The sequence below is a fragment of the Otolemur garnettii genome, unplaced genomic scaffold, assembly GCF_000181295.1.
Source record: "Otolemur garnettii isolate 467f Iridium unplaced genomic scaffold, OtoGar3 scaffold00034, whole genome shotgun sequence".
Taxonomy (NCBI): Eukaryota; Metazoa; Chordata; class Mammalia; order Primates; family Galagidae; genus Otolemur; species Otolemur garnettii.
In genome coordinates this window covers 10,177,119-10,189,380 of record NW_003852429.1, presented here as the reverse complement: position 1 = coordinate 10,189,380, position 12,262 = coordinate 10,177,119, and the positions used below count along the sequence as shown (strand labels likewise).

The 12,262-nt window shown below is 41.6% G+C and overlaps 1 protein-coding gene across 4 annotated transcripts in view; it reads left to right on the top strand.

Annotated features, from left to right (window-relative positions):
• Positions 1-12,262, top strand: part of NALCN (sodium leak channel, non-selective) — a 329,433-nt gene that overhangs the window by 230,763 nt on the left and 86,408 nt on the right. For all 4 annotated transcript variants that reach the window (XM_023513101.1, XM_023513099.1, XM_023513100.1 and 1 more), the window contains 2 exons: positions 7,807-7,943; positions 9,230-9,371. In XM_023513101.1, coding sequence (XP_023368869.1) covers positions 7,807-7,943; positions 9,230-9,371 — 279 coding nt within the window. The remainder of the gene's footprint in view (positions 1-7,806; positions 7,944-9,229; positions 9,372-12,262) is intronic.

Below are 12,262 nucleotides of genomic sequence, written 5' to 3'. Positions count from 1 at the left end.
AAAAATTATTAATTCCATTAATGGGATTTTAAGGGACAATACTATAAGGAAAACTTATCCATTCAACATAATTAGAGATTCTAGTTTTTAAATAGGGTTTTTTTTTCTTTTACCGATTTGAATCATGTTTATTAGCTAAGTCTTGCTGTAAATATTATTTACATTGTTATAAAAAGTAACCTTCTGAAGGACATTTAAAGCTTGCAAGATGTTAGGTGTTACCCTAAGAGCGTGGGAGTAAACATTTTCTGTGCATTTCGGAGCTGTCTTAAGGGGTGTAAATGCAGCAGCCTATAGGAGTGCTCTCTTGGGCTCTCCAACCACCTGGTGCACTGAACAGCCCCTTAGTTGCAGGGTGCACTGGTTCCTCCAAACAGCTCTGTCCCCACTTACTTAAGAGGCAGGCAGTATGGATAGATGGGTAGCAGGCAGGCATCTGTTGAAGGATATCCAGAAGACCACACAGCATGCAGCTAATCAGCTCATGTTATGAAGTCGTTTTGAATGATGGAGGGTGGCCATTGTCAATATAAAAATGCAGCTTTTCTGGCCCATAGGCTTACCAAGAAATGAGCTCTGAAATTTACATTGATGGCTTGAGTTGATGTGCCCCAGTAATAGAAACCCCAACTGGACTTTGGAAATCCTGGAGTTATTAAAGATTTTTGCAAATGATGGAAAAATTCGTGACTTAAACATTTTTTAAAGGAAACCTTTTCAAAGTGTGCAGTATTGTTATCTTATATGCAATCTTGTGTGCTGACTGTCCTGTGCTCACAGCAGGAAAGCAATGTCCCCCCCTCTGAGAAACATCACTGGATTCAACAGGCCCCTGACATTCTTTATATTGGCATATCAAGGTTTTATAATTACACGGAGATGTTATTAAAAACACACGTTTAGTCTTTATTCCAGGTATCCTTCCTGTTTTGACCCAGAAGCTGTGAAATTCAGGTAGTAAAATCATATACACAGATTAGAAAGAGAAGTTCCTTGAAAAGTGGTCTCTTTTGCTGTAGGAAGACGCCCTATTCTGACTTTTGTGTAATAGACAGATCCGGAGAAAACAGCAAAAGCCACGTGCTGAGAAGCAAAAGCAAATTTGGGCTGAGTTGACTCTCATGGCAAAGAGGGGGGACTCCTTTCTGCTGATTGAGTATAATGGGGTCATTTTTCATCTATTGAACAATCGAAGAAATATCCTTCAGTTTTGTTAACCTGCAAATCCAACTAGCATGGAGTTGATTTTAAAATGAGTTATCTCCCAGGTGTGAACATGTTTCCCATTGTTTTCTTTTAGGAAATGACAACAAAAAAAGTAACAAAAATTTCTATTTAATGTCATTCTTCAATTCAGTTATTCAATTCAGTTTTCCATTCAGGAAGGAACCAAAAGTGAATAAGGTTTGAATATTTTTAGAGCAGAAAGCCCAGGCTGAGCTATGGAAGATTTCAGCTGTGAGGCAGAAGAGGTGTGTGTGGTGTGGAGCAATTACACCCCAACTCTCTGCAGAAGCCCCCAGGAAAGCAAAAGGCTTCCCGCTGCCTGCTGGGTGATGATATCTCCACCAGGCAAACGCTGAGCCTCAGACTGGCACTGAGCTTAGACGACTTATGTATTTTAAAGCTCAGGGTCTGAAATTCGTTTCTTTGGTTCTAATTCCATTCTTGCAGACGTGCTTTATTATTATTTTTCAACCATGTGCACCTGTTCCAAGGCTATCATCTGCTCTATCTGGGGCAGTCCCACTTATCAACACCCTCCATCGTCCTGCTCCTTCGTTAGGTTCTCCAATAAAAAGAATAAAACCTTAAGATGCTCTCTGCATCATGTTCCTTCCCTTCAAGAATCACGATCTTTAAACCATTTTCTAAGTGGACATTTACAATTATAATGACTTTAGTTAAAAGAGCTTCTTTGGGGGGTATATATAGTGTAATGATCTTAAATTCCTATCCAGTTCTCATAATCCGTATTATTCACTCATTTGCATCAAAGTCAATTTAATCTTGGAAATTTTGCGCTTAAATAGAAACAGGGGAAAGAATTTGGATATAAAATAGAAGAGCATTTTATTACACTTTAAAGAAACTTTAGAGCGACTCAGAGTACCAAGAAATGCTTTTATTCACTGGAGTCACCTCATCTCCCCCCAACTCCCATGCCCCACTCCCATCTTTCTCTTTCTTCTTTTCACTCTGGTCAAGGTCATGGACTGAGGGGAGAGATAGTCACGGTTATGGTGATTGTGATGAAGGAAGAATTAAATGATTTTGCTCAATTGCATCATCTGTCTCCTTTCTTAAATAACTTATTTTACTGTATTTCTATAATATACATATAGGAAGAGGCATTTTGCAGAATTTTTGAAAACTGAAAACCCTCAGAGCCCAGACTGAGAACTATTGGCTGTGCCTTAGACGCCCCTTTGCACACACCCTGCCAGGCAGGACGCAGCCCCCGCCCACCCCCACTCGGCTGACTCCCAGCCGCAGAGATGGGGGCTGCCTGCTGCTTAGCCCCCCAGAACCAGGTGGCATCTGATCTTCTGTCCCGTCTGGCTTCCTTCCCTCCACAGTGTGTTGTAACACTCCCCTGTGTTCTTGTGTCCAGTGCGCTGCAGTCATTCAAAGGTTTATTTTTTTTTTTTTACTTTTTTTTCATTCAAAGGTTTAAATAAACCACTCCAGCGCTGCTGGACACTGCAACAGTTCACAGATTGGGACTTTCATGGTCGCTCAGCTGTGGGTGTGCGAGGGCTTGGCTGTGGTGGGTGTGCACACACTCCCGGCAGTGCACAGCGAGGAGAGGTTTGCAGGAGCACTGGGTGTGCGTGTGTTTGTTTTGTTTTTAGTTTGTGTGGCTTGTGTATTCACAACAGAAAAGGGAACATGTGCACTGCTGTTCAGAATGAGGACACTTCCTGCTTACAGGACAGTCAACTCAGCACCTCAGGAGTGAGAGCTGACAGATGCACCGCCCAGCAGCTGCTCCTTCTCTGCCCTGTAACTGGCCCGCCTCACATCTGTAGAGCAACGATGGCCAGTATTCAAGAGGGGGCACTGCTCAACCGTGATGGAGTGTCCAAGTCATCACAGAGAGCTCCCGTTTGCTCGCTGCAGACCAGTTCACGCTGAGTTTTAACTCATTTATCCACGGACACTTACGATATGTCTACTCTCTACTGAAAAGGCTATAAAAGTAAATTCTAAAATGGAATCATGTCCCTTAGCACAGCAGTCACCAACCATTTGGGCACCAGAGGCCAGTTCATGGAAGACAATGTTTCCACTGATCGGGGTTGGGGTGGTTTCGGGGTGATGCAAGCACATCTATTGCAAGCATTAGATCCTGAAAAGAGCCCAGCCTGGATCCCTCACGGTCACTCTTGTGCCACTGCTTATCTAACAAGAGGCGGAGCTCAGGCAGCGATGCAAGTGACGGGGAGTGGCCGTGAATACAGACCAAGCCTCCCCCACCTGCCTCTCACCTCCACTGTGCAGCCCAGATCTTAGCAGGACCAATACCAGTCTGCAGCCCAAGGGTTGGGAACCACCACCTTAGGAACTCACAAGCTTTGGGTAGCATAAATATCGCTAATGCAAATTAGAATGGCATAAAGTCTGTTTTAAAAACATGTAAGCAAGATGATTATTTTTTAATATTGGCAGCCTACATATGTTAAACATTATTCTAGGATACTTGATGGAATAACTTGCCATTTCCCCAACATGTCCCTTTAGAAAATTTGTAAGTCTAAACATCCTTTTGCTTGTCAATGATGGACATTGGTTCAGGTTAAATGTCGCAAGAGTTAGAGTTATTATATTCTGTGAATCCAGAGACAGCTGTATTTCACACCAACAAAGTAAGTTATTTTATGCTTATCTCTCCATCCTTCAGAATAGACCTAAAATCTTTTATTTTATTTCTCCATTGTCTTCTAGAAAATTTAGTTCTGCCACCTAATTGGTACAATTATTTATTCAATGAACATTTGTTTAGCCTTGTTTGTGTGGCCTATTGTACGGAGCATTATTCTACTCGGTGTAGAATAATGAACAAACCCCCACGTGGTCCCTGCACTCCCAGACTGTACAGTCTTAGGGGAAAGAGATGTGTTGCTTATGGGGCACACAATACAGTCCCGTGGTTAGAGGACAGAGGGCTTACTAATGTTCCCCCACAATTTGTGTCTAGCTGCAGCCTTGGAGTGGGACCCTATTTGGGATCTGGGTCCTGCAGAGGTGATCAGTTTGTCATTCTGGGTTGAGGTGGGTCCTAAATCCAATTCTTGGTTGTCGCAACCCATCGGGCTCCTGTGGCCCTGGTCTCGGTTAGCGCAGGAAGGAACCAGGCGAGAAGCGGATTAGAAGTACAAGCTTATGGAAGGCGGGCTAGCCCTTAGTTTCCGGGTAGCCCCCAGCAACCTCCGCACCAGCCTTTTAATGAGCCAGAACAACACAGGTGAGGGGAGAAATTAACAATGACTGCGTGCTGAGGGCACGGGCTCCGCCCACAAGGAACTCCTGTGGAGGAATGGCCCGAGGTCCACGCCTCAGCTGCAGATCATCTTGCTCAGATGTTGGCGTCTCCTACACTTGGTATCTGTCAGGGAAAAGAGAGGGAGATTCAGATACAGAAACACACAGAACGCACGTCACTGCCTGGGACAGCAGAGGTAGAGGTGGGGTGACACAGGTAACAAGCCAGGGGACACCCGATGGCCGAGCCCCATCAAAGCTAGCACAAGGCAAGAAAGTGTGTGATTTTGGATTCGTAGCCTCCAGATTGCTGAGAGAGTAAGTGTCCATCAGTTTCAGCCACTAATCTTGTGGGGATTTGCTATAAGCAACCTTAGGAAAGTAATACAATGTGTATTGGGTGGAACTGTAGGAAATCACCACTTTCTGACTGCCTTGACCACACAAACAAAGTTATAGGGCTCAACCTAACATGTTATGAGTTTGTAAGAGCTTGTCGGTCAGAGAAAGTCTCTCTGAGGAATTGCTGTGGAACCGAAATCTGGAGAATAAGCCAAAGTTGATGCCATACAGAAGAGGAAGAGAGTGGTCCCCAGTAGAGGGAGCAGCAGGCACCATGCTGAGGCAGGGGGCCCAGATGCTGCTGAGGAGCCGAGGAAGAAGGTGTGACTGGAACGTGGTGTGGGGACAGGGCCAGCTGAGGCTGGGCAGGCAGGGAGGGACCCCACAGGCCTCAGAGCCTCCATTAAACATTTAGATTTTAGGCCAGGCATGGGGCATGCACCCGTAGTCCCAACTACTCGGAAGGCTAAGGCAGAAGTACCCCCTGGTGCCCAGGAGTTCCAGGCCAGCCTGGGCAACATAGAAAGATCCTATTTCTAAAAAACAAAGATTTAGGGCAGCGCCTGCGGCTCAAAGGAGTAGGGTGCTGGCCCCATATACCAGAGGTATCTGGTTCAAACCTAGCCCCAGCCAAAAACAGCAAAAAAGAAAAAAAAAGATTTGGATTTTGGTTTTAAGAACACTGGAATGCCAATGAATTGGTTTAAACCTGAAAGTGAGAGGATTACTCTAAACACAGAATGTAAAACAGTTAGAAGGAGCCAAGCAAAGCCGATGGTGAGGCCATCACAGGTGCTGGGAGGATTGAGTGGACAAGCGGAGAGGATTTTAAGAAAGAGCTATTTCCTTTGCCCTTGTGTTTCTGAAGCTGTTGATTCCCATGAAACATATATACCAGACCTGAGACGCGCAGGCCCCAGAGTTGACTGTTCTAACCAAGTGCAGCCACTCTGCTGTTTAAGAAGGCTCTGAAGCAGCTGTGCTGCCTGTCTTTGATTTCTTGTTTCTCCCTTTGTTCATCACCCTGTGTTTCCAAGCACACTCTGCACAGCTCTGCAGAGCAGCCATCCTGTTGCATTGCCCTTGTCAATTCCTAGACCTCCCTACTCTGCTATAACGTGAGCTCAGTGAGGGCAAGTGTGGGGACTTGCTTTTACATACTCAGAACTTAGCATGGAACCTGTCCTATAGGATTTCATTTATCAATGACAGCATCAGTGTGTAAATAGATTGGTCAGCAAATGCATGAATTAACAAATACCTTGTATCAGCCTGGTTTTGGCTGATATAATGGCCTTACTCTCTGGTCTGACAATAAGTGAGCTGCTTTTTCTATTTCCATGTGCTCTACTTCACCATGGACGAATATTTTTCTATTACTCTTTTAGGAAACAAAAATCTCTTTCTAGTAAATCTCCTTGTTTGTGTAAGGAGTCAGTTTTCTAAATGCTCACATCTCATGGGGATGCTAGTACTTTGAGAGCTGTTCCTTTGGGAGCTAAGTCTTTGTCATCAGTGTCATCACAACCATCTAATTATCAAGAACGTGCCACTCTGCACCTGACTGTGTGGAACCCGGCCCTTAGGAAGGGAGGAAAGCAGTGGAAGGCAGTGGCTCCTTCTCTGAATGAGTTTACCATCCAAGACAGAAAGCAGAAGGCTGCCCACAAAATTAAATAAGATGTACACATGGCTAAGGCAAAATGTTTATACAATGTTTGTGCAAAACAAAAATGTAAGAGCAATTTCTGTAGCATAATGAGGAAACCAGAAATCGGGACATGGGAGCGCCATAATCTCACTGAGAGCTCACAACCCGTTGGATGACTGAGCCATCGACTGAATTGAAATTGGGATATTTCCCCCAACAGAAGCCCTCACGTTCTCTCTGGCTAGTTTCTATTTCCACATACAGGTAGAGGGAAGAGTGGCCGCCTCTCTCCCTGTGATAAAATCTCTCTGGTCTCCAATGCTAACCCTCTACAACCTCAACCCAAACCTCAGCCATAAAGTAAACGCACACTCTGCAAGGGGGTAACGAGCTGATGGATTTTGAAACTTACCTGACTAGGTGTCCTCTTTGAACGGGATGAATGTTACAAGATGCGATTTAGAAAGCGAGGAATGGGGCCAGGGCTGATGTGGAGAAGTTCCTCCCAGGCCTGGGGGAGGTTTGAGGGAGGGGGAGAAGTGGATAGAAAGAAGGAGAGGCCTCAAGAGAAGCAGCCGCAGGAGGGAGAGTGGGGAAGACGGGACGGAGTGAATTCTGCAGCCAAAATCCGCCCTCCACCCTCCACAGCTCTCCTTAGTTCAGCAACGGTTCCAGTTTAGGATGTTAAACCTCAGCTTCCTTGAAACCCAATTGGTAGAAATATAAATATACAATCTTAAATAATTAAACACATTTATGTGCTTGCCATTTGTGACAAAGATATTTTATGATAACAATTCCCAAGCCTCTTTGCAGCCAAATAGAAAACTCTTCTAGCTCTGTGGACCAAAGGTGCTTCTACTGTGAGCTTTGCTTTTTAATCTGATAGCGGACGTAACCAGTTTTCCTGGCATCTTCTCTCTCTCCTAGTATTACCCCTTAGCACGGTTCTGTAGTTCATAGTTTCTTTTTGTTGCTGTTCTTTTAATTTCTGATTGATCCTAGCACATATATGCATAAAACAGAAATCTTACTGTTTAAATATGAGAAAAAAACAAGTAAACAAAAAAATCTGGGATAAAAGAAGCTTATCTTTGAGAATAAGATAAAGTTTCCTTCTACTTTTTTTCTGGTTTCGCTATTTTTTGCTTTTCTTTTGTTTTTCTCCCACTCACTTTTAGCAGGAGTAAAGTGCACCTGGTGGGCCTTTGCTGCCATCTACTGGTACATCATGTAATTACTTGTTACTGCTTCAATTCTAAAAATCTAACTTTCTAGAACTCACAGTACTACAGGTTCCCCCTTTTTTCTCCTATTTTTTTCTTTAGTTAAAGCAAAGTGAAGCAAATGCAGACACCAAGGAAAAACTCCCTTTGCGCCTGCGAATCTTTGAAAAATTTCCAAACAGACCACAAATGGTGAAAATCTCAAAGCTTCCTTCAGACTTTACGGTTCCTAAAATCAGGTACCAAAGTTTTTCTTTAATTGTACATCTCAGAGTGTTAAAGAGTCATCTTAAATACGTTTCAACTTTTCTTTAAAACTCATATGTGGGTGGAATTTTTTTCTATTGTTAAGTTATTATCTATATTTCTGCTCTTTCTACCGTCTTTTTAAAAACCATCACCCTCGTTAGGCAACGGATTCAGGAAAGACTCACTTCACAGCTGTGGGAGCCCAGGCACGAGGCCACCCCCACTGCTTCTCTGGGGAGTGTCCCTCAGGGATTAGACCTCTGGGTAACTGGCCATGGGGCTTGATTTTGTATGTAGACACCAGTCTCTGACCTCAGCTACATCAGGATAACCTCTGTGGCGCTTTTATTTTCAAGAAAATACAGAAACTACGTCTGGCCAGGTTTCTGCGATATGATAGTGTTTGCTTAGCCTGCCATGTCTGGTTACTATGTAATTTCTCTTCCACTTTTTAAAGGAAGAACCTGGCATTTTCCACTCAGACTAATTTTATTCTCTACCACTTTCCCCCTCCAGTTAAGCAAATGCATAGAAGATGCTACTCATTAAATAAAATTATTCTACTTAAAGTTCAAAAACTTACAAATAGAATCAGAATAATATGAAATTTTATGACTTACATAGTTTTAAAGTGATTCTGTGGGTGGGGGGTTAAACGTATGAAACTGGATTTGGTGCCATAGTATTTAAAGTTCAAGTAGAAATATATTTGCATTTCTGATTAAAATAAAATTAATTAAATATGGTTGTTCCAAAAGATGTTACTTGAGTTTTCAGCATGCTCTGGTGCGCAAACAAAGTCAGTTTCTCTTGAGTCTTTAACAGTAGAATTATCTCTTAATGATTCTCGTGATGAATGGAACTTTGGTAAGAGGAATTAATTCTTCCGAGTCTTAGAGGAAAAAAAATTATACTATTATTATAAGAGGATTCAAAAATACTGATACCTTAAATATTGATAATTACTGAAGATTATTGCTGAAAACTTATTTCAAGGGCTTATTTAAACAGGAGTCAGGGAGCACTGAGACCACATACTCCAGTCTGGGCACCAGGGTGGGATAATAAGAGAATAGAATAGCTGAGCCCTGACGTGTGAGGTTGTTAAATGTTTTGCTAATCAAATCTAAAGGCCACTCTCAGTACGACATGTCTTATTTTATACGACCTTTTGTCACTGCTGTAGCTTAGCTCGAGCAAATGCATCATTGCAAAATGCCATCCCTCGCTCCCTTTCATTAATAATTCTTAATGTGTATGTGCTTCATTTGCCAAGGGAAAGTTTTATGAAGCAATTTATTGATCGCCAGCAACAGGACACAAGCTGCCTCTTGAGGAGCCTCCCTTCAGCCGCATCCTCCTCCTGTGATCACGCCAAACGGTCAGCCATTGAAGACAACAAATACATTGATCAGAAAGTAAGAACCGCTGTTTCACGTAACCAAACTTTTACAAAGCATGTATGTTAGAGACTAGGGGGCCCTGGAATCCAGTGCTGTAAGAGGACAATGAAACAAAAGTAATTTTATTTGTTGAAGAAATCATGAAGCCTACCATTTTCAATTTTATGGATTTAAATTGTGCATTTCTACAAGTTGGTTTTTGAGCTGTGAATACATCCAGAGCCTCCCACACCTGCACTTTCTCAGGTGCAGAATGAAGGACTCAGATCTGCAAGGTCCAGCCCAGTCTGACAATGGCCTGTCCTCGCCTTCTGTGAGTGGCCGTGCCAAGCGTGTGTGCTTATGTGCAGTTATTATACCAAGGAGAATAACCAGGGCGGCTTTCTCTAAAATCAGTCAAAACAGCTGCCATTCATCAAAAGCTTACAATGTGGCAGGAATTATCTGTAGGTACATTATGTTATTCATGTCTGGATTACCTATTTCTTTATCATTTGAAAAGTAGATAGGGAGTTATTTTTCTCAGATTCCACAGTAGGGTATCATATAAGGCAAATTTAGGTAGTAATTTTAAACAAATGTAATTTTGCATTTCTTCACTTTTAAAAATGACATCGTATGTATTGCCTAGGTGCACAGAAACATATCTCTATAGGCACCTACACATGCATAGAAACTCACGGGGTATGTACGTGTGTGTATGTATATATGTTACATGACCATATATCAGTTTTATTAGATAATCAATTATCAGTTAATTGAAAAATGAGAGATAAATACAGTTATTAAATGTTAAAAAGATTAAACATCAAAGTTTACAATTTACTTTTAAGTATTTCATTTTGGAATTCTCAGGTTCATTCTTATTCCTCTAAATTGTTGCCACCCTTTTTTTGTTTGCTGATAATGAAATCTATATTATCATGTGAAAAAAAAATACCAACTCTTTCATCTCCTGGGATCCTCTGTCTCTCTGCATTCTCTGCCACCCGACAGGGGTGAGTCCTGTGGAGTTTCTTCACCATTCTCCTCTCCCGCTCCTTCCCCTCAGCCCTCCCTGACCAAATGCTGATCCTCCTCCCCTTGACCTCACCCTCACTTCCCGGGTTCTCTGCTGTAGTTCAGTCATTTTGCCCGAGATGATTTTTCTCTGCAGTACGTCTTTTCTTTCTCAAGGATTTTGTGTCGATTTTCTTGCCATCGCCTACAGATGTCATTCCTTTATCCTGTAGTGTCCAGGATGGTAGATGACAAGTCTGATGCCAATGTCTTGTCTTTTCACTCATTTGAAAGTGATTAGGTTTCTGTTTGGTAGATTTGGTTTGCTAGTTTCTTTTGAGAGTCTTATAAAATTTTTTATGTATCCTTGTAGTTCAGAAATTTTATCAGGATATACCTAATATGTCTTTTCTCATCAGAAATGCTCACCTGAGAGTCTTTTCAGTTTTCACACTAAGATATTTTCTCGTGTAAATGTCCATGTCTTATTTGTATTATTTGTTCGATTATTACAGCTTCTATAAAGAAGCTCATCTACTTCCTTCCCCGTCAAGATTGTGATCTCTCGGTTTTTGTTCTGTGCTTTGTCTTCCTGGCTGCTAATTTGATGTCTACTGAGATTATCCTTTGCTTTTATATTTTTAGTAAGAAATCGTGAAATGTGTTACACTTAACTTTCATTAAAGGCATCACTTTTATTTTTTATTCATTCATTTATTTTTAGAGATGGTGTCTTGCTGTGCTGCCCAGTCTCATCTCAAAATCATGAGTTAAAGTGATCCTTCCACCGCAGCCTCCCAGCATGCCACTATGTGTGGCTATTATATTTGAATTAAGTTTTTCCCCTCTTCTTCACAATTCTAGCCCCCTCAACTCACAAAAATTAATTCAAGGTAGACAAAAGATTTAAAATATAAGGCATAAAATCATAAGATTTCTAGAAGAAAATGTAGGAAAAACTCTTCTTGATATTAGCTTAGGCAAAGAATTTATTACTAAGATTCCAATGACAATTACAGCAACAACATTAATGGTACTTGATTATATTAAAAAGCTTCTGTACAGCTAAGGAAATAATCAACAGAATGAATAGCCTATAGAATGGGAGAAAATTCACAAGCTAGTCATCCGGTAAAGAGCTAATAAGTAGAATCTACAAAGACCTCAAGCAAATAGCAAGAGAAAAACAAAAAACTCCATTAAAAAGTCAGCAAAAAACATGAACAGGAGCTTTTCAAAAGAAGATAAACAAGTGACCAATAAACACATGAAAAATGCTCAACACCACCAATCAGGGAAATGCAAATTAAAACCAAAATGAGACATCACTTTACCCCTACTAGAATGGCTTTATTAAAAAGCCCAAAAATAATAGATGCTGCCCGGATGCAGAGAGAGAGGAATGCTTATGTCCTGATGGTGGGACTGCAAATTGGTACCACCTCTATGGAAAACAGTATGGAGACTGCTTAAAGAGCTAAAAGTAGATTTGCCATTTGGTCCACCAGTCCCACTACTGGGTATCTACCCAAAGAGAAAGAAGTCATTTTATTTAAAAAAAAAAAAAAAAAAAGATAGAAAAAAGAGAAGAAAAGAAAGGAAGGAGGGAAGGGAGAGGAGTAGAAGGGGAAGGAGGAAAAAGAAAGAAAACACAACCCACCCACATGTGGATGTTTATTGCAGCACAAGTCATAATTACAGAGATGTGGAATTGACCCAAGTGCCCGTCAGTTCATGAGTGGATTGAGAAATCTGTGTATACCACATATACATGGGGCATATATATGTATACCATGGAGGACTATTACTGCTCTTTGCAACAATTTGGATAGAACTAGAGACCACTATCCTAAGCAAAGTGTCTAAAAAAATGGAAAAACAGTACATACACTCACTGTTAAATTAGA